We start from the raw sequence: 23,359 nt of genomic DNA, 5'->3' as shown, positions 1-23,359 counted from the left end.
CGCCAACAGTAACAGATATGAAGTGATTACACCCTCAGTCACACAGGCCTAGAGACTTGTCAGTGACCATATGGCAACCACTGGACACTAGGGAAAAACCTGTATTCCCCAAACGGTTCCAAGTGGTTGCTAAAAGTCACTTTGAAATCAAATGTTAAAGCCTCATCAACACAGGCCTAGAGACTGGTCAATGGCTTCCTAGAAACCACTGGTTGTTATGGAAAAGAGTCCATTCTGCAACTGATTGCCAAGTGGTTGCTGGAAGTTACCAGCATGAAATTAGTTGTAAAACTGCGCACAATGCTGAACCAAATATCTCCATGGAACTGCTTTGGTCGCTAGCAGGTTGCTGCAGTTGCCAGTAGTTTGCATGGAAGATGCTGATGTGTCTGCCAGCACTCACCAACTGCTTACTAAGTGGTTGTGAAACAGAGCATGTTCGCCTTCAAAGTCAAAGTTAAAATGTGTTGGTTGAACAACCTGGTCTCCATTTCCAGTTGCCGTACTTGAGAGAGTAAATGGCAATTGCCTGCAGTCAAGCCAGTGTCTTACATGCAAACTACAGGCAATCACCTCGGTCTGCTAGCGACCAAGGCAATCACAATCTCCATATTATTTTAGGGTCTTTACCTTACAATATAAAGCACCGTGAAGTGGCTTGTATTGCGATTTGAAATGAATCGAAGGTTTATGCAACCATCCAGTCTCTAGGCCTATGTGACTAGGGCCTAAGTTAGACACAGCATGAATGGTGGCTCTGGGGTGAAAGTGGGTTGCAAAGCTGCTTCCATAGGAAGCAGCAACTGTACGCAGATCAAAGCAACTAAAATAAGGCCCCCCTCTATATTCTTTTGCTTAACCATACACTCATTTGAACCAACCCTTACTGCTTATATACTTATTACACTATTTTTACATCTTAGGCAAATGAGACACAGCTTCAAAGAGCTTTATACTGAACTTTGGATCTGCTGGTAAAATTAGGTTATTTTTTTGACTTGGACATAATAGAATTGTCTCCTATTTCAGGTCTTGCATTTACTTATTTAACTTTTGCATAGAAGGGAATACATGCTTTTTTTCAGACTGTCACACTTTTCCTTAATATCCACATCTTGACAAAATGTGCCCTGATTGCTTAAGTATCATTTGCATCTCATAAACGCGTCTGTGACAATATGCAGACTGTTCAGTAGACAGATATTTGGTTTCCTGTGTTCTGTTATTCTATTAAATATGTGAGGTGCAATACTGCTAGCACTGACACCCAGGCTAGATCTTGGGTCTGAGCCAGGATCAGTTCCAGTGGGTGAAATCTTTTAAATATGGCGCTGCCTTGCATATATTTACTCTGTACGTGCACTGCATCACCGCGTCTCATCACATCTATTAAAAAACACATTTTCCACACATTTTCTCATCCCTGCCCTGTTAATAACAAAGAAAGCAATACAGGTATTTTCATGAAAGCAACATAGAAATCCACATATTTGATTACACCAATCTTAGCGTATCGTAACTCTTTTTGTAGACTGTGGGCTTGAAGGAGGAAAAGGAGAGAACAGCAAATCCTAGTATCACTACATATGAAGGCTGCAGGTGCTGGTAGAAATATTGAGACAACATAAAAGAACAAAATAAATATATTTACACTGAAACTATAATAAAAGAGAGAGTCCCCTGTGTATAGACTAGCTGTATCTCATATTCATAAGCTTATTAATTATTTCTAAGCTATGGACAACATAGCTTTCAAAGATATGTTGTCCAAGAGCTCTGCTTCGACAGCCTGCAAGCTCCTATTAAGGGCATCAGATAACAGGGTTTGAAAACATTTGCCTTGCTTCCTTTTTCCCTTACGAGCAACTTTGCAGTTTAACATTTAAGCACAGAAACAAAGGGAACTAGAGGAGATGTGGGAGAGGAATAAGACATACTGTAATGTTGTGAGAGGAAGAGGAGGAGCACACCAAGAAATAGGAAGGACACCAATGAATGAAGCTAGGAGGGAGCAAGGGGAAATGAGAATGATGTTTTCTTCTCCGAGCTGACACGATCATATTAATTAACGGATGAGCTTAGAGAACATTAGAGCAAGTACCTTCACACCGTCCTTACAAATCACAAACACACACATAGGCACAGACACACACTCATAGACACATGAATGGGTCTTACGGGAGTTGAACCAATAACCCGCTGGTAATTAGTCTGTCTCCTCAGCCGCCAGCGTCTGTTAGCCCCTGTGACCCATTGATACTGAGCTAACGAGAATGTCAGTCACACATGTGGATACACGCAGCTGCGCACGCATACACCACGCTCAGAAACATGGGTGTATAGAAATCCCATCCAGGCCAGTATGTTTTTGCACAGCAATAAACACAGATCCGCTCCCTCCCTCTGCGTCTGACATGCATAACCTCTTGTCTCTCTATAATTTAGAAGGATATGGACTCATGTCCATTCTCTTTCCTACCCGGCAATTATATTAATATATCATAAGTGCCTTTCAGAAATGTATTATTTAAGTGCCTATTAATATACAAATACCACTACCTGTTCTCTTAGTGGCTGTAATAAGGCTGAGTGGGTCGGAGCGTGGGATACACACTGATGTGTGTGTATGATATGTTTTAATCTGAGCATACCAGACACACAAGGTGATGTGTGGAATCTGCACAGGTATGTACACAAACATACCTGTGCAGCATACCATACATGCTGCACACTCACTGATGTATTATCAGTGAGTGTGCAGCATGTATAAAGTCATTACAAAGTCATTACATAACATTTAGGGGTATCTAATAACAACTAGTCGTGTCTTTAGACTTTCAATGGCATGTACAGAGTATTTGATTTAGAGGCTCTGACCCTGCACTGAACACGGCTATTACTAGACCCAAGCAACTGTCTTATTAGACATGAAACAAGTTGACAACAATCATTTCTTTGTGTTTGGCAGTGTACCAAATTACCCATCTGCTGCATCGCCTAAATTGCACCTTGTATAGTCAGTCTTTTTTGTAAAATGCTGTACCATAGGGCGTATGTCCTGTCAGTCTCATCAGTAATTTGAATCAACCAGATTGCTTGCTATGGATAGACTGCTCCCTCAGGTTTTTAGACACTGTTACATCAAAATCGTTGCTGCGTCAAATCCTGAGGAAGGAAACCGCTGCTGCCAGAAGATAATGATTTACTCACAGTTTACTCAAATAGAGTTATCACAGAAAATTAAAGATCATCAGACTATCCTGAGGTGTAGGGTAAGTTAAAATATATTTATTATGTGCTTCTGAATTTAATAAAGAAACCTAATTCTGCTTTCTTTCCAAACCGAGTTAAAAGAGAAGAATAGTGCTATTTTCTTGTCAGTGTATTAAACATGAAACTAAAGCAAGCAGCCTGTTAATATAACTCAACACAATGCATGCAAAGAGGAAAATCCGTAGCCTGTAGCTCACGTATATTTTATTGGTTTACCTTACACTATCTGTTATAAAAACCCAACAAGTGCCTTTTATTTGTTTAAAGATTTTCAAGGATGGCACGTTTGCAGAATGCTTCGATTACTCCAGCAAGTCAAATGGATGCAGCCTTGTTATGCTTCCTTTGTGTTTTATACAATTTAGTAGAGTTGTTGTAGTCAGTGTTACTTATTCAGTAGTGTAACGTTGTTCTTTATCCTCTAATGTGCAGATTAGGTGGAAATAAAACTGTCTGTATTTTATATCGTAGTAAAATAAAATCCTACTCTAGACTAATGATAAGTTTTAGGAGACCTATTGCATTTCAGCATCCCCCAAGTGTCTGTTTTTCAAAAAGCCCAAGGCTGTTTACTTGGCCTTGCAGGTTTTTGCTGTTAATGGCTAAATTTGTGGCCATTCTTAAGGGTGGAAAAGTCAAACAATGACCTAAAACAGAAGAGGGTTAAATATTGCAGAAGGAATTTATTCCCTGAACTCACATGACTTCCAGGCGTGCAGGGCGGGAGTCATTGCCAGCTTGTGATGTCACAGTGCAGGTGTAATCCCCGATATCACCTGACCACGTCTGGCTAATAGTGAGAAGGCCTTGGCGTACAGACACGCGCCCCCCACTGGTCGGAAGAACCGGCATGCCGCTTCGCTCCCATTTATAGCTGCAACAGAGGAAGAATTTGGGTGCTTCAAAACTCAAACACAATAGTTTACAAAACTGTCAAACACGGCAGAGAATCAGACTTGGTATTCATGTATGTACCGTCATTTTTTCGCACTATAAGGCGCACTTAAAATCCTTTAATTTCCTCAGAAATCGACAGTGCGGTTTATAATCTGGTGCGCCTTATGTATGAATTCTGGTTGTGCTTACTGACCTCGAACCGATTTTATGTGGTACATGGCGCTCAAAAATCGGTGAACGTTTTTTTAGTACACCTTTAGTAAGCTACGAAGCCTGATGGATTGACTTGATGGATTGTCGGAGCATTACAGGTACCGTAGCCAGGAGCCTTGCAAAGTTAGCAGGAAATTAGCTCGCTAGTTTCCACCTAAACATGATATAGCATGTTCTGACTGAGAGATTTCTGAAAAAATTTAAATGTACAGCTCTGCTATCACTTTCAACAAAAACAAAAAATAAACAGCAGTGACCTTTGTAGGGCTACTGAAGTTAGACTAGCTGGTATATAATGTCCGCAATGTTCTGCTATGTGATCGCTAGTGACACAGCTATGTTAGCATAACATTAGCACAGGGAAGCTGGAGGATTAACTTTTTTCCACTTGATAAAAGTTAACACAAGGGTTTCCAATGGTTAGGGACAAATGCAATTGCATGGCAGGATGCTGTAAACTGACCAAACTTCAGTCAGGAGAACAACTGAGGTAATCCATCCACAATACCAGGTTAGTCATTAATATGCTGCAACAAAATGGGAATAGAGCAGCAAGAAGAATGAGTTGAGTAAAGTTTGACTTATCTGACTGTTTTGATTCGCTTAATGCGCCTTATAATCTGGTGCACTTTATGGCCCGAAAAATACAGTAGTAAACACTGAGGAACAGTTACCTGATACTGATTCTGGGGTCGTGTGTAGCGTCACACTTGAGAGTAGCAGTGGTTCCTTTGATAACACGCTGGTCTGTTGGAGGCACAGAAATGACTGTGCGATCTGGAAAGAGCAGAGAGGTGGGATACATTCTGAGGCTTAAATTAAATACAATTAATACACACCTGTTGAATCACACTACAAGGCACGGCCTTGTATAAAATGTGTACATTTAAATGTTCCTCAACAGTAACGAGATATGAATTAGTTTACAAGAAGATAAACAACACACAAGCATGCACGCACCCACACCTACGCACATTATAACGCCGTGGAAAACAGCTGAGTATCAAATTACTGGTGCTTTGCTCCACTCAGGTGTTGCATATGATTTAGAGGGAGAAAAGTGGCATTGGTGGAAAAACAAATGCACATGCAGAGTGGAGAGCATCTGTTATGTCCCTAACTCAGTCACCATGCACTTGTGATGTGACCGTGTCTCCAATAAATTGAAGGGTATACGTTTTACATTTATATCACAGCTCAACTGCAGTAAGGATCTGACAGTGTGTGTAATTGAACCCTGTTTAATCTAAAGCTGCCAGAACATATATTTATATGTATGCAAAAAAAATAAGATAAAAAAAATCAGCCAAGCAATTGGTTTATTGGCTAATCAATCATCCTCTTGCTTGGCAAATCCAATGATTAGTTCAGCGTTGACTCAGCCAACTGCATCAATAACCAATCACTGAGCTGCTCACTAAACTGAACTAATACTATTGGACAGGTATGGATAAACTAGTGTTCCATGTCTGTTTTTGTCTGTTTAGCAAATGTATATTGAACGGTTTAATGTGCATTTGTTTGTGTGTCCGTGCACGTGTCTTACTCCACACGGTGAGCGTAGCTGTGGCGTTGATGGTTCCCTCCGTGTTGGAGGCGATGCAGGTGTATTCTCCTGAATCCTGGAAGCTGACTGGCTGAACCTGCAGACCACCTGACTGCAACAGCGTGAACCTGGGAACCTGGACAGAGCCGCTGGCTAAGACCTGCGATCCTATGGAGGGACAAAATAATAAATTAGCCTCGAGGTGGAGGAAAGTCAGCACATTTTAATTACAAATATATTATGTCTGTCGCCAAAGTGCTTGCTCATAGGGGGTCATATGATTGTTGGGTTTTTCTCTGTATCTATGAAGCGCCTTGAGGCGACTTTTGTTGTGATTTGGCGCTATATAAATAAAATTGAATTGAATTGAATTGAATGTCAGTGCGTGTGTGTGTCTCAGTGTGGGGTGTCTCAGTCTTGGAGCTTCATTGCTACCTTTCCTCCAGGTAATAGCAGGTTTTGGAGCTCCGTTCGTCTGGCAGGTAAACAAGGCTGTGTTGCCATCAGTCACTGTTTGGTCAGAGGGAGGTGATGCAAATGTGGGGGGCACACCTGAAACACACGGAGGGAGCACGAGAGAGCAGAAGGCAGAGCAATGAACATTAGAGGACACTGTGGATAAGGAGAAAAGAGAAAGACTTGAGCTACAGGATGAAAGTGTTTACCTGAGCACAACTGCACCCTCTCTGATCAATGGAGGCTTTATTCACTACGTGTCTGTGCATAAATGTGGATGGCTCCATGGAGACTTTTAATTATAGCATAATTCTCACTAAACCGAATGTAACTTTCTAGCCTGATACATATTAAAAACCATTACGTCAAAGTAGAGGGATCAAATTAATAATAATGATAATAAAAAAATATATACTGGCGGCTCCCCTCAGCCTCCTAGTAGATTCACTTGACCTCTGACCTTAAAGGTCACTAAGATTTGATCTTTATTAGATACACCTGTGGTATAAATTGAAAATCCTACGTCATCTCATTCGTTCTATGTTCACAAATTTCCTCACATAGTGGGATCACAACAATACCTTTAAGTATTTATGGACTCTTACCAAAACAGAGAACACGCCCACACAGGACATGCTTTTAGTCAAATACATGTTATTAACTGTACATCTTATCATCTGTACAGATATGGTCCAAAGACAGAGGTTGACAGCATTTCAGGTGTATAACACAGCTGGCAGTTTCTGGATGTTTGCAGGATTCAAAACCTATTAAGCTTTCCCTTATTTATTCTGATATATATTATTGTCATAGTTGTATATGGACAAACTTTAATATATCAAACCTGTGAGCTAAAAGCTCAGCATTCATACTGCTTTGCATACTTAGTTTCCAGCATTTTGTTTCTAGTCTTGACCTGTAATATGTCAGTGAGAGAACATATCCCTGGTATGGTAATCTTAGCCCCACCGCTCTGGCTGTGAGAACAGCAGCCGCATCCACATGGTGTTCAAACCTTTTGTTTACAAGTCAATCACAAGAAAGCTGGCAAGGGAAGAGAGCAAAAACAGGTTGTTTCAGACAGAGGATGAACTGAGGGGCTAAAAGGAAGGCTCAATCGTCTACTGTCTTTTCGGGGAACCCAAGAATGGTAACAATTTTACCTTGAGTTTCATGAAGCTCGATTGATTCCCCCCAAAAAATAATCTAGAAACAAAACAATGCTGAATTCCAGCGCTAGTAGTGAAGGTAGAAAAAGTCAAAGAAAGTGACAATAAAAAAGAAAAAGCTGGTACAGAAGTGAAGTGATACAAGAGTGAATAGAGAGTCGGAATTCAAGGCTGATGTAGGTTTGTCTATTCATGCTTCCATTCTTGTGTGTATGCATCAGAGAAACTCACTGGAGACAAAGAGCTGTGTCTGTGCTTGAGCCTCTCCAGCAGGGTTGCGAGCGAAGCACTGGAATATTCCTCCGTCTCCCGGCTGCACCCTGCGCACAGTCAGCCCGTTTGCTGCGCTGACCTTGTAGCGAGGATTGGCCAGTTTGGAAAGAGGCACCGTGTCCTTATACCACTCAATCCTGGGCTGAGGCACACCTACATATATGAATGCACATGGCACACAAAAGCACAGTGTAAGAACATTTTTCAGTTTTCTTAATAAGCAGCTAGCTGACCTCGCTGCTGAGCAAACCACTCCAACTCCCACTAAAACACACACACACACTCATTTCAACAATCTTTCTTCTCTTTTATCCAGTTTCTCTCTCTATAAATATGCATGTGGGCATAATGACCGCTAATAATATATTGATTGGACGGTGTGGGTGGTAGAGTAAGGGTGGCAGAAGGGTCCAGAAAACACTCTGAATAAAAGATGTGGGCAGCACATCGAAGAGCTACACTATCAGCACCCACCTGTCTGACAGACATGCCAAATATGACAGGCAGGGGGCTCATGCAATTAGTCTGTCTCAAACCCTTCACACCTGTGTGTGTGTGCGTGTGTGTTTGTGGCTGTTAGAGTGAGCGATGAATTCCACACCGTTTCTCACTCTGTTGGTGTCAAGCTTTCACAGACACGCGTGACGTATTTTTCACCCCCTCCTCGTCTCACTCACTCTGTCACCGTGCGCTCTTTTCTCCTTTCCTCATCTCTCCTCTTAGCCTCCATCCCTCTCTCCATAGCCTGAGGCCCCTGCTATTTAATTACACTGCCACTGTATCAGATTACTGAGGAGGAACATAAACTCACTCAGTGTGTGTGTATGTGTTTGTGTGTGAGAGAGAGAGAGAGAGAGAGAGTGCGAGAGAGGGAGCGAGAGAGAGAAAGGGGAGGGTGTTGCAGTTTTTAGAGCTGTATCTAGCCCGGCTCATATAAGTGTTTTCATGTAATCCATTTAAAGACAAGAGTCATGAACAAGTGCAATTTTCAGGCTCGGTCTCAGCATACCAGCGTGCGCTCACAATGCCAAAAGTAAAGTGTCATTGTTCATGAAGCCTTCAAACTAACGCACACACATATCGAATGATGCCAAACCCCTGCTAGCAGAGTCACCTTGACACAACTGCAACAGCAAACAGCAGGACAAGAGCTGCAAACCTCAACATTTGACTTGTAAAGTTGACATAGAAGAAATGAATGGGATGGCACAGTGCTCCCCCTGTGGCTGCATTGGTTCTCACCGTGTGGTCTGGTGGCCTCCCACAGTCTGGAGACTTACACGTTACAGTAACTGGTGATAGTAAAGTGAATGTGTGTGGATGGTTATCTGCAGTGTTGCATGTAATGCATTCCCGAGCAACGCAGTGCTTTTTATAGTTCATGTAATGTGCGAGACAGTTTTAGTGAAGTTACATTTTTCAGTAGTGCAGTGTCGTAACAAGTTACTGTGCTAAACTCACTAATTTTATACAGTTACAACCATGTTGTTGCTTATATTCTTTAGTTACTGGCAAGAGAGGTGCATGGAAAGAAAAAAAAAAAAAACAAACATGCCTTTTTCTTACTCCACTTGTGCTACAATCGACTGACTTTGGTTCATGTGCAGGGAGGAGGAAAATGGTAAAGCAGAGTACAACATTTGAGGAGTGGAAATATGGACATTGCTTTTATCTTTAATCCATGAAAGGACAAGAACACAATGGTAAAGTGCAACCTGCACCCAGGAGTGGTAACACAACTTCAGCTCTTTGCAAACATCTGCACAGACAGCATGCTAACACAAAGCTAGTGAAGAACCGAGAGTGATGTTAATGCTGAGTGTCTGGCAGCCCAGCAGCCAGAACCTGAACTTCAACAGGTAAAAAACACAATGATGAGCAGTCAAGCTGGCAGCTTTGTAGCCTTGATGTCTATTCACACCTGTTTCTACAGTACAATTACTGTGGTGATCACTTTGAAGTCTCTCCGAGCTGGTTTTTCAAATTTGCATTGTGTTGCCAGTTTTCTGCTCATACATAAACACTAAAAGAACACTATTTTTTTTTTATAAGATAAGATGTACAAGGTCCTAAAACCTAAGGTTATTATTGTTAATTGAGTAACAGTGCATTTCACATGTAATGGAGCAATGCAAAAGTAATATAATGAGTAGTCTAACAAATTACTTTCTCCAGCAAATAATTAAGTAACATACTGCATTACTTTAACAAAAGGAAAGAAGAACATCTAATAATTACTTTATTCAGTAACAATCCCAACACTGGTTCTGTGCCTGTGGTTGCTTAAATAGCAAAAAGCAATTATTAGTCTGTAAATAGAATTAAAAACAGTCCAAAATGTGAAGTAACACAAAGTGCAAACTAACAATAATCAAAAACCCCAAACGCTAGCATTATAGTAAAACCTAAAAGAAACCCCAAAGACACTGAATAGGAATATAACGTACTAAAAGAAAACCCCACAACAACACATGACGTAGAACCATCACATCCTCTTTCTCGCTTAGTGTCCGTCACCCAAAGTTAAAGAAGCAGTTAAGGTGAGACACTAAGTGTTAAACATGTTTTGCTCAGTCTCATTTTGAGTTTTTTTTTCAGAGAAAACGATGCTTATGCAAATTAATACATAACTAATAATATAATATCTAATTTTGACATTTAAACATCACATTTAGGAAAACCTGTAATACTGACATAACATGTGGACAAAAGTATTGGGTCACACCTCTTAATCTTTGAATTCAGGTATTTTTAGTCTCGTTGCCACAGGTGTATGAAATCAAGCACTCAGCCATGCAGTCTCCATTTACAATCAGTTATGAAAGAATTGGTCGTTCTAAAGAGCTTAAAAACTTTGAGCATGTGATGGCTGCCACTGGTTAAACAAGTCAGTTCGGGAAATTTCCTTCCTCCTAGATTCTCCGCGTTCAACTCTAAGCAGTATTATTGCAATGTGGAGGCGCTCAGGAGCCACAGCAATTCAGCCATGGCGGGGTCACCGAGTGCTGAGGTGGGTAAAGGCTCCAACACTCTGCTGACTCAATCACTGCAATACCCCAAACTTCCTCTGACACTAACATCAGCACAAAAGCTGTGTGCTGGGAGCTTCATGCATTTCCATGGCCGAGCAGCCATACAGTGTGCACCGAACAGTTCCTCCTGTCTATATCCTGAAGCTTTTTCTGAGGTATTTGCTCTTAGTCTTTATTTATTCATAGCTTTATTCATACGACAGTTTATTCCTACAAATATAGTGGAATTTGACAATTATTAGCTGTCTGGTGGGAGTATTTTCTGGTTTATGAAGTCATAAAAAGAGATTTTTAAAATCCCTTTGGTAAAAAAATCTTTGACTCTCATATATCAACAAAATGAAACAACAACTTGGTTTATCCAGTGTTCAGATTTGTGGTCTGGAAAATTATGCAAATACACACATATTTAGAGACATAATGCATTATTAGCATATCCAAACATAACATTTCAGAAAGTAACACAACTATTGAGCTGGGGAAGTTTGATGGAACCAAGTTAAACATTAGTGAGTTAAAGAATAATTAAAAATCCGACGTGTGAGTATGCATCAGCTCTACGACTCATGTGGTGGCACGCACAAGCAGCCTGTGAGACTCAGCACACTTTAAGTGGCTGCTGGATCACTGAATGCATGTGGAACAGCCTCCCCTGACACTTTTCAGGCGCTGGAATTTAGAAACTTGAAAATAATTTTCATTGTTTGTTTTATTTCATTTTCACACAGCAGTAAAGGGGCAGGGGAGGTTTGATGAAGTGTGAATCTAGACAATAACTGAGACAATACTGAGTGTTGGCTAACAAGACTGAGACTAACGTTATTATCGTTTTAAGGAGAGTGCCTAATGGAAGTGTTACATGTTCCATGTAATAATCTGAGTCACCCCAGTGAGAATGCTGGTCTTCATCTTCTCATTTCACACTTCAGTTTAAAATTCCACTATTTATTTCCTGTCTGTTTCTACTGCGCTTTGTTGTATTTTATCGATGAAGCAAGCCTTCCCTCGCAGACAGCTGGACGTCATCTTCAAAGAAACAAAGTGACACCTAGCTTTTTGACCCAACTTCCATTATGGTTATTATAAACAGGTATAAAAATTAACCCCCCCGCCAAAAATAAGGCTTATGACAAACTTAGATTCTACAACTTTATACATACAACTATTTATCACATGCACATGCGTACCTGCAGCCAGGCATGGGATCTCCGCATTCCTGTCGAGCTCTCCAAAGATCTTACTTTTTGGCTGAGCGGTCAGAGAGGGCGGTTCTGCAGAGAAAAAAAAAATTGTAATAACACCAAGTCATTAAACAGCTACTAACAAGCTCTCAATTTAGGCAAATAAATAAATAAAAGGCTGAAAATGAAAATGTAACAGACAAATTTACAGTTTTCCCTCTCCAAGTATTTATTCCTTAATAGAGGAGACTTGTAATGGAGCACTGCAGAATAGAAATGGTTCCCCTCTTGGCACTGAGTAACTTAAGTGCCAGTGGAAGGCAGGATTTTGTGTCTATATGCTCTGTGAAATGGCTTCCATACACAGCCACAAAAAAACACATTCGGGGAAGGTCCCAAGGGGCACAATCCTCCTCTTTTTTTCTTAAACAGCTCCATTTTGCTGCCAATGACTGCTCCATCCAAACATCTTCACCAGCACTGCTCTAAGTGCTGACAGCAGTGGTGAGAATAAACAAAAACCTTGAATGTAAATATATGCTTGCATATATATAATATTGTAATACATTTTACTTGCTATAAAAGAAGTTACCTACTGCTGCACAGACTCCATTTCTCATTTTTTAAGCACTTGTTAATATTTACAAAGAGATGACAGCTGAGTCTGTGAGTCCACACAATGGTAGCAATTGTTCACCAGAGAATGACTGAGGAAAATGAAATGTCCAGTGTATGACTTAAATAATAAATGTGTATTTTGGCTTTTGCAACAATATACCTCTTATTGAAAAAGGAGAATTTTAATAAAAGTTTCATTTGTGCCCCACATTATTTTCTTTTCTTTGCATCGTATTTCAGTGGACTGCATTTTCACTTATTGCCGTCACTACCACGCAGGAGTGCTGTAAACATCAGGACTTTCCATCACGTGACATAAGTCCCGTTTTTGTTTTTTTTACTTGATCTTTCAGTTGGCGCATGGTTACATTTAGTCACCAAAACGACTTTTTTATAACAGAAAAAGATCACAGATCATGCTAAAGACCTTTTCACAACATTCACCATATTTTAGAACCCATGCTTCATCTTATTGTCTTTGTTACCACACTCCTAAAAAGAGAACATTTGATTTCACTGCATCTAATTTGGATGTTGCAGAGCCTTTATTGAGAGCACGCTGCATAAAAACACGCTGCTGAATGGAAGCTGGCGAGTTAAAATGCAGTCCCAACCTGGAGTACATGTGTGGCTGAAAGCGAGACCACCCTCACATCTAAACAGCAGACTGAAGAGAAAACACAAAGTTCCTTTTAGTTCTTCCAGGCAACTTTTAAACCCACATATGAGCATCACCTATCTTTACTGTGCACTGTGCAATTTTGCCTGATTTTTGACAAAAGAAAGAGGAAAGCGTGCAGTGAAGAGCGAATGGGAAAACAAGAGATGAATAACAGCCATATGGTGTGACGCTGATAACATAGCTGCATTATTCTCCTTCAGTCAGGTGAGTGCAAGAACCTAGATGCCAAAACACAACAAAACACATTTAAGAGTGTTTGGGTGGCTGGTTTTAGGGATTTGAGCTATTGTGGATTCCCTGATGTCTGTCTGCAAAACAAAGACAGAAAACAACAGCAGATATATTGTTTTTTGCACCGCAAGTCGTTTGTACAGTATACAACACAAGGATGCAGTATCATACATATTCCGATTAGAGGATCGGGGCAGAAAAGAAATGAAATTGAATAATGAATGCCTTTGAGGCTGTCTCTTTCTTTCAAATAGACACATACACTATTCTGTTTAGGAATCCCTTTTATTGCATCAAGGTCTGTTGAGCCCATAGCAGAAAAAGAGGATCAGTACCAATGTATTCGTCAGTCACTTCTTTTCTGATACATATGAATGCATCCAGGCTTTTTCCCTGCCAGGCAGGCCTTAACGGTCCTGCCGGCCTAATGAGGAAAGATAACTTAGAAAAAGGAGTTTTTGGGGGGAAGACAAAGAAAAAGGATTATGAGGGGGCACAGAACGAGAATAAGTAGGGTATAAATATTCAGGCAGGTCTTCTGAATATTCTGTGGGCGTAGGTAGTCGGTGCTCTCTGCTTAGGTGCTCTTTCGCACAGACAATCACAGCAGAGTAAAAAGATGCTAAGAAACTAGAGGAGAGAAGTTTCGGCTCATCAATCACATGCTCCCTGCTCGCGTGTTTGTTGTTTTCTATTACACGCACACACGCAGAAGACAGGAGTGGCTTGCTACAAGAGTGCTCTTGTTTGAGTGCTTTCAGCGTCCTCTTATTGATTCGTGACTCCAGGGAGAGGGGCTAATTGAGCTGCCGGGCAAACAGGCATATGTGGCCATGGTGCCATTTTGTGATTGTGTGTAAGCATGAAGTGCACACATGCATGTTTTTGTGAGAACACGTGGGTGAGTTTGTGTGTACATGAATCCAACAGCTGTTTGTGACTACAATGGACAATTTAATGGTGAATGTGGACAACAGATTCAGCTCGAGCAGTGCTGTAGATGACAGTCACTGCCTCGGGTGCTCACAGTCCAGCTTCCAGGAGTGAAGTAAGAATAAGTGGAGGAATAAACAGTGCCCGGAGCAACAAATGTACTAGGAAAGACAAGAGCGAGGCTAAAGCAGAAATTAATCACATGTTGAGGGCATTAGTGGACCTACCCAGGACAATCATGGATAATTTTGTTAGGCAGTGTGTGTACTTGTATTACTCATGTTATGAGGACATAAATGTCTTTACACAATAACACTGTGGGGACTCGCCTCCCTTTTTGGGGCAAAAGTCCCCTAAACATAGAGCTAGGCCTAAATATTCAGTTATTTAAGTTGTACTTTCAGTATAATAAATAAGAGCTTAAGGTTCAATCTTCAGTTCAAGGGGCTGAACAAAAACATTGCGTTAACTGTGGAGAAACTACAGCAATTTTCATAAACAATCCCAGAGTTTCAGGTGCTCAAATGAACTAGACAAATTAACACATTCATAAATAAAATGAACATTTTCAACACTTTGTGGAGAATCTTTCACAGACAATGACTGTCTGGCGTGTGTAACTCATGGATATCAGCGAACAATGGGCATCCTTTGTGATGATTATCCTGGCCTCTGCTGCATCCCTCTCTTCAGTGTTGTTTGTTCTCCCTGCCATTAGTCTTTTATCAGCAAAGTGAAATGCAGCTCAAGTGAGCTGAAATCAGGTGACGACTTCCTTAATTTGCTTCCTGACCTTAAAAACAAATAACGCTGGTTTGCTTTTACAGTATGCTGTGCCTCACTTTTCAAAGCACCGTCTAATACATATGAATGCAATCTCTACACAGTTCATCAGACTTCTAACACGTCTCAGTGACACTGGGAACATGCGTTCATGTGCATCACACAGATAATTTCACATGCTTCAAATTACAAAGTGCAAATTATTCTTCACCATGGAAAGGATTCTGTGATCATCAACCACAGGCATCGTCTGTGGATGTCCGGTCATTTTACTTCAACAGTGTGTTTTTTTCTTCTAGGAATATACCGGACTGTTTGTGAAGATTTGGAAAGTCCTGCTGTTTCTGCTCTTTTGGATGGGTTTATTTTCTTTTTATGAATGGCCTGTCTCACTTACATTTAGAATTCATTATGGGTTCACAGAAAAAGCTTCCAAATGCAAATGAAAATCTCCTTACTAATATGACAAAATAATGCATTTCCATGAAGCATCTTTTGAGTCTAATTACACTTAAGCCCCTGAAAATAGGGGACTGTGTATAAAATGGTCATTATCCCTCAACGGTTAATGCAGTATTTCAGTTCAATCCTTGGAATTAAAGCTGAGTTTTCACACTAAATCAAATTTGTCAAATTCATCGACTGCAACCTGAATATGTCATTTATAAACAGCTTTAAAAAAAAGTCAAACATATATGGAACTAATGGTAAATAACACAATCAACTCAACCCAACTTGTTTTTCGATTTAGGATAAGTGACGAGGATATGAATGTAAGTCAGTGTAATGTCATTTGAAGTGAAATGATGGAAATCTGAATGCGAGTGTGTCTGTGGGTGACTAAGTGACTGCTTTTTTCTTCTTACCCATTACAGTGAGGTGCGCTTTTGTCTCCACGGGTTTGGCAGTGCTGTTGCTAAACGATGCTTCACAAACATATAAGCCCGTGTCAGAAGAGGTGGGGGCAGGAATAATGAGCCGTTGCCCACTGGAAAGCCGACGCCCATCACGCTTCCACGACACCAGAAGGCGGTCCACTGGTCTGAGAGGAGAAGAGAAAGGAGGAGAGGAGAGGAGAGGAGAAAAAGAATGAGCAGAACTGGGTGGCAGAAGGCAATTACAACATATTAAATCCATCAGTTTATTTGTCAATGAGGCAGGAAATGAATGATGACAGTCTATATCAGAGCAGTCAGCTCTACTCAGCATGAAGGAGCTTCAGTCAGTTACTCTAAATGTTGGGAAAGGAAATGGGTTTTCGTGTAAAATGAAATTTTGTTTTGGATAAACAACACGGGAAAAAAAACATTCTTTTGTGCATGTGCATTTATGCAAGACAGCAATGTAGCAGCATATTCTCAAGTCATATAAGTGCAGCTCATTTTTTCCCTTTTTCCAACAATATATTTCTTATCTTATGCAGTGAACATGTACCCAATTTAGCATGACAACAGCTACTAATGTAATCAGCATCTGGAACTGTTCTTAAAATGCATTTTGCGAAGGACCGCTCAAAAGCTCAGGTAGGAGACAGGAAGCTATGAATTTCAACCAAAATGTAGTGATGCGAATATAAACACAAATACTCATTAACAAAATCAGATGAAAAACCACAGCTGCATTTGAACAACAAGATAGATGATGTTAGCGTCCAGTTTCTTCACTGGAACATTCACAATTAGTACATTTTAAAAGTAGTACAGCAGGAATCATGACACAAACAACAGGAGCAGAAATTAAAGAGACGACAACGACAACAAAACGATTCATAAGCAAAGCTGGGTGTAAAATACATCTGCAGAATACTTTATATTAGAGATCATTAGCATTACAATGTTAGTATTAATGTTTATTGAATTTTTCCAACATTTCTTTGCCTTTTTTATTCTACTAGCAGTCATACTGTTGGTGGCAGTAGATGACACTCACAAAGAACTTTATTAACAAGTCACAAAGCGAATGAAAAGAAGGCCAGTAAGTCAACCATGTTTGCATTCAATGCCTGGATGAATTTGAGACACAGTCTGAAGAGGTTAACGAACCAGAGGTTAACCAGAAGAACTTGTAGTACAGAGAACAAATGTGGTGCTCGACCGACACATTTCGGCTCACAGCCTTCATCAGGGTCATCACGCATAATGGCTGCATCTCTTCAGACGACTTTTTTCTCCAAGCACCTTGGAAGTAAGTGAAGTTGTGCCAAAACCCTTTACTTGGTTTGAATTTGAGATACACAAATCTCTTCTGCCATATGCAGTGATAGACTGTTTTGGACAGAAATCCACTGATTTAGTCGATGAAATGGTCATATAAAACTCGTAGCAAAGTTTTTCTGGTGGAATCTGTTATTTTAGATGCCGTCCAAGTGTAAATAAAACACAACAAGCACTTTTTGTCAATCACATTCCAAATGTGAAGTGAAGACAAACTTGAATTTAAAGGCACCTAACCAGCAGATATGGAAAACATTTGAATATTTGCAGACTCGGTGGTTTCTGTCCCTTATAAAGAGTGAAAAGCAGATTTTAAAACTCTTCCTATTAGGTCTGCTGGGACTGGGCTTCCAATCAGCTTCTAATCATTTCAGCACTTTAGCAGGACAGCGCTATAACTCACTGATGATTAATGGAGGTGGATAGCCAATGCTTTTAGAATTTAGCACTACTTTAGATTTCATTGCTCAAACTCCTATTTCTCCCAGATATTGTATAGTATAGTTTCTCTCTTTCAGTTGTTTCCTTGGTACAAGACTATCTCTCTGGTGTGAGAATTTCAGTGGGTACATCTCTGATAGCAGAAATAGTCACTAGGCTTTCTCTACGTTTTCAGAGCAGGCAATAAAACAAAACGAAGAAAACAAAAACCTCAAAACAAACTTATTAGTGTTGAATTAAATATCACTTTTCTAATAGCTTATTAGACTGAGATGGTTCATCTGCTGTTTTGTAAAAGCTACTGTAGCTACATTCCAGGTATCCATTATGTTTAATAGTCACTTGATTTTTTTATACCTTGAGTGCTACCCAGTGGTCAAGTGCCGGTCAAGTGCAGCAGAAAAACATTTAAAGGGGCTCTCACAAAACAGAGCAGCCAGCCTAGGTCAGACTTAATAACAAAATCTGACAAAACCCTTGTACAAACAGAACAAAAGTAGGCAAAAAATATCACCTGTTGAGTCCATAAAACTCATCATTCTGAATGGCTGTGCTCTTATCTGGTCATTATAGCCTCAGTGGCACTTTTCTTTTTTTTCCTATTAATGTTGGACTCATAGGAAAACCTGCTTCTCAGTGAATATAACAGAAGATTATAATATAAGCATAAAAATACATTCTCATCACATATTCCAGGAGGAAAGTATGACTACCTAGATTCACTTAATAATTCTTTAAGCAATTTAAACTAACTGAATTGATGCTGTGTACTTAAAGAACTGACATAAATCAGATAAAATGTATGGAGAAAATCGCTTTACTTTTCCTGATCAATTTGTTCAACATTTACAGAACAGCCAGTATGTAGACGTTTTTGTGTAAATGTTTACTGGGCCTGCGATGTATTCCATGCCTATGAGTTCAGTGTTTGTATTATAATACCTACTCTGAACTTCTTAAATACTGTCCCTGACAAATATTACCCATAATACAATACAATAAAAAAAAGAAACTAATCAAAACTAAACTAAAATAATGGCTAGGATAATCAGTCGTTCAGGTAATTATTGTAAGCTGTGTGAGCTGGGTGACCCAATGTGAGTAATTTAAGTGAGAGGGGAACATTTGCTGAGCTACAAGTTTCCGAGGTGTCCTCTAAGTGACCTGGAAGAAAACAGTTTAGCAAAAGAAACCGTTCACCCTCTGCAGGCATGTTTGTATGTGCACGTCTGTATGCATGTATAAGGAGTTTACCTAGCATTAGCAATGCACTCCAGTATAGCTTCATTTCCCGCCACCACTGTTGTGTCTTTTGGACCAATCACGATAGCCGGAACCACTGGTTCTGACTCGGGATCTGCAACAGAAAGAGAAAAAAAACGAGAGGCGGGTTAGCTCATAAACCGTAGACAGCAGCATGATCTCAAACACAGATCTCAATGGTCTTCCACATACGCACACCACTACACTCTGACACTGTCCACTCAGTGTCGTACTATACCCAACTTTGTGTAGCAAACATGACTACACAAAGCTAATCATCACAGTTTCCACAGTTTTAGTTCACATGATTGTGAAAACTAAGCACAGCCCACGATTCAGTAGTTTGCAGAATCACCAAGTAATAACTTTGTGTATGAGATTGTCAGTCTCTCACGTTACTCTGGAGGAATTTTCTGTGCCTGGCATCATTGTCCTGTTTGACGCAATTTTGTCCAAATTCAATGCAGTTTTGTTTACATTCTGTTAAAAAGCATAGTGTACACTGGCTGAATCAATACAGTGAAAACACAGATGCTGCATCGTTTGGATGAGCAGAAAGAGTGACTGCATCATACCCACTGCGCAACATCTCCAACTGGACAGTGTCTGCTCATAATGAAGACAGTAACAGAGATTGAACGAATGGCAGTGAAATTTGAGGTGTGAGAATAAAGATGTGACTGAGAAAAGACTAAAAGTTCTGATAAAACTTTCTTTCGGTTTCTAAACAACTGTGTCCTCTTATCTCAAACATATTTTCAGTCATACACACACAAACAGTGTAACTCGCTCTTATAAACAACAGCATTCTTTCTGTCTGAACCACACTATCCAGAACATAATGATGTATTGGAGATAGCATGGCAATGTGTCTGAGTTACAATTATACTTCTCAGAAAAAAGAAGTACACTAGTGTGAGTATATGAAGAGTGATTTATTGCCCAAATGGTATGTAGGAGACTGTGGTGTACGTGCAAGATTATGATTTTGTGTGTGTGCGAGAAAGTATGATTTATGGCCTGAATGGCCTCTCATAAGAAGAGAATGCCTTAGAATTGTTATCAGTTTGAAAAGTATAACATTTGTTCAGAATATAGCAAAAAAAAAACCAGACAAACAGAAAAATTTATGTCAGTCTTTTAAAGATTTTGTGAAGCCTATATGTTACTGTTATGGCTCTGTAAGAGTGTGTGTGTATGTGTGTGTGTGAACTTCCCTTGGTTCCCAGTGCATCGACTATATAACTGATGAATATGTAGATTTTCAAAAGGGTGGGGGGTGGGGGGGTAGTAGAGTGTAAATTAACAGACTAGTTCTGATAGGGGTTGGTCGGGGTAGAAGGAAAGGAGGGGGCATAGAGGGGAGGTGAGAAGCAGCTTTGATCTTCCCTTTGAAGGGAACGAGGAAAAGGTGGTAATTGACTCTCTGCTCTTTATTCCCCCCTCTCATTCTCCCTCTTCTCCTTTTTTTTTTTAAATCAGAGAGAAAGCGCTGAAAAGTCATATCCCGCTGTCACACGGACCTGTAATAAGACATGCGGTGGGAAGACAGGCGAGCGATGGCACAAACAGATACACACACACACACAGATATACACACACACACTTGAGCGCCTTGACACCAACACTCAGTGAGTGGAGGCTGAGTCATTAATGTAGAAGATAAGTAAAGTGACACCAAAAGAAAGGTAGAATAGACAGATGGAAGCAATCGTGGAGGTCTCTATCACTCTTAATTTCTTCGTTGAACACATTGAAAGGTCTGGGCTCAGAAAAAAGAAGATGGCTTAACAGGAGTGGGTGGAAGACGCAAAGAGGCTGAGCGACGATGGGCAGGCCGAGGTAGAAGCAGATGGAACAAGGGTATAGTGCCCATTAGCTGTCCAGTGTAGGAAGATGGGGTCAGAGAGGGAGTAGTAACCATCAGTGGACCTTAACAGCAGCAACAAGGCCACAAGTAATGAATGGAAGGGGATGTGAACCCAACCTATTAACCTAGCCCGTGCGCCTGGGGGGAGCAGACCGACAAATCAGGACAGCAAGAACACTGGCATGGCAAGGGAGACAAAAACAAAAAACAAAAAGGGCTTTGAAGAGGGAGACCGGGTATACATGCAGATGGGGAAAAAGTGAGGGGGGACCGCAGATGGTCTTTTCCTTCCTGGAGTGACAGACACGATGGAAGAAATAGAGGGGGAAGCAAAATGCCATACGGTTGTGTGATCCTCGCTCTTCTCTTCTCTCTGTCAGCGTGTCTAACATGCTCTTTCTCTGGGGAAATCTCTTATCATTTCATCTCGTCTGGATCTCTTGTTCCCCACCGCCTATCCCCCCTCCCTTATTCCCTATCATCCTCTTATCTTTGCCTTTTAGTTGTTTAAACTGGGATTATTAAATTAATCTTCTTCAACTTAAACAAGGACAGATATTCAAACTGGCAGAGCGCATTATTATACATGCGCATGCAAGCTGTGGCAGCTAAAAGGCTCGCTCTAAAGATTCAACAAAGAGAGTCCAGAAAGTTTAATCTAACTCTATTGGATTCCTCATTTAGCAAATGAGAAACACAATGTGGCAGAGGCAGGGAAAGCAGGAGTGATGGAGGGAGGGCTCGAAGGACGGGTTGCTGCAGAATGGAGCAATATCAGAACAACAACTTGGGGCTAAAAAGCTTCATTATAGAAAGAGGAATGATAAAAAAGAAGAGCTGTTGAAACAAAAAAACAACAGAAAAAGTGGTGACAGAGAGGGAAAAAAAACATAAATCTTGTGAGCTTCCTCCAAGTGTATGTGCACATGGTTCTGGGTATAATTTAGCACCAAAGAGGCATAGACGCATTGCAATGTTACAATGCTCTCGTCAGCGCAATCATTGCTGATTGACAGCAAAGTGCTGCTGAGGTGACACAGCTGTGCTAGGATTGGAAGAGTGTGTGTCAGATGGAAGCAGAAAAAAATCCTAAATTAAATCAAGGATCGGAACGATATATATATATATATATAAAAAGAGGGCTAGTAAAAGGATCGGTGCGGCTTTAGGGCAAAAAAAAGATAGCAAATGATAAATGGAGAATGAACGAGACAGAGGGAGAGAGAGATGAAAAGCTATTCTATCCTCAGATTACAATGTAATCCCTCTTTGAATGGATTCCCTCAGATTACAGCTTGTTCTTCTATTAAATCTGTCAGTCACTGCAAACTCCCTACAGTGTCGGTGAGTCAGCCGGGATATATATATATGTGTGTGTGTGTGTTTGCGCGTATTTGTGAGTATGATCTTTCTATGACTGGAGATCTGTGTGCTTTAAGCCTTTCAGACAAATCTCTGCAGAGACCTCGAGTGCAGGGAAGGATTGGTTGAGGACTGAGCACACACATCTCTCTTTACGTACACACACGTGCAAAAATCCACACAGGAGGAGGCTGGTATTAGCTGGCTGTGTATTAATAGAGTTGTCAGATACGTATCTGCATGGTTCACAGCCAACTAACACATATCACACTGTGAGTACACACACAAGTGAGGCAAAAAAGTTTGAGAAAAAATAGTGCGATGTCGAAAGAGGAAGCACGAATTTGGAGGGAGAAATGAAATGGAGGGACAGTGGAAATGAGAGGTTAAAAAAATAAAGAGCTTTTAAAATATTTTGTAGGATACACAGAGAGGAGAAGGTGATCATTTGCTGATCTCCCTGGGGAATGCTGCGTGTGTGTGTGAGAGTGGGGTGAGTGTTTGTGCGTGTCACTGCGCTCATTAATGCTGCATGCTGACAGCTAAGTGTCATCATCTGACTACACTCGCCTTAGAATGCCAATAGAAAACCACAAGCCAAGACATTCCACACACACGCACGCACACTGTGCCACACCACACCAAGAGCTGGAGATCCAAGCCCCAAGGGGAGACAGACAAAGGATGGGATGCAGTGAGAGGACAGAGAAAGATGCCCGATTTTAAATATTCATCTCTTCCTTCAGCTGCCAAAGCTTCTATCTATCTTTGTCATCACTCTGTGCAAGTGATGAAAGCAGGAGATGGAAAGATGGGAGAGAAATGGAGGAGGTAGGTGAGGAAACAGGAAACACACAGCGGTAATGGTGAGGCAGGAGCAGGAGTTAGGCTCTGGGGAGTACTCAATAACTATTTGATTAATT

The 23,359-nt window shown here is 40.6% G+C and overlaps 1 protein-coding gene across 2 annotated transcripts in view; it reads right to left on the bottom strand.

Moving 5' to 3' along the window:
- The window catches only part of LOC146385846 (protein sidekick-1-like), a 275,365-nt gene that overhangs the window by 78,254 nt on the left and 173,752 nt on the right, over positions 1–23,359 (bottom strand). For both annotated transcript variants that reach the window (XM_084931824.1, XM_084931825.1), the window contains 8 exons: positions 19,196–19,298; positions 16,154–16,329; positions 12,047–12,130; positions 7,786–7,980; positions 6,365–6,481; positions 5,930–6,097; positions 5,058–5,160; positions 3,974–4,147 (listed from right to left, as the gene is read on the bottom strand). In XM_084931824.1, the coding sequence (XP_084787950.1) occupies positions 3,974–4,147; positions 5,058–5,160; positions 5,930–6,097; positions 6,365–6,481; positions 7,786–7,980; positions 12,047–12,130; positions 16,154–16,329; positions 19,196–19,298 (1,120 nt within the window). The remainder of the gene's footprint in view (positions 1–3,973; positions 4,148–5,057; positions 5,161–5,929; positions 6,098–6,364; positions 6,482–7,785; positions 7,981–12,046; positions 12,131–16,153; positions 16,330–19,195; positions 19,299–23,359) is intronic.

The sequence above is a fragment of the Perissodus microlepis genome, chromosome 6, assembly GCF_051167445.1.
Source record: "Perissodus microlepis isolate ML-2025 ecotype Zambia chromosome 6, ASM5116744v1, whole genome shotgun sequence".
Taxonomy (NCBI): domain Eukaryota; kingdom Metazoa; phylum Chordata; class Actinopteri; order Cichliformes; family Cichlidae; genus Perissodus; species Perissodus microlepis.
This window is presented reverse-complemented; position numbering and strand designations above follow the sequence as displayed.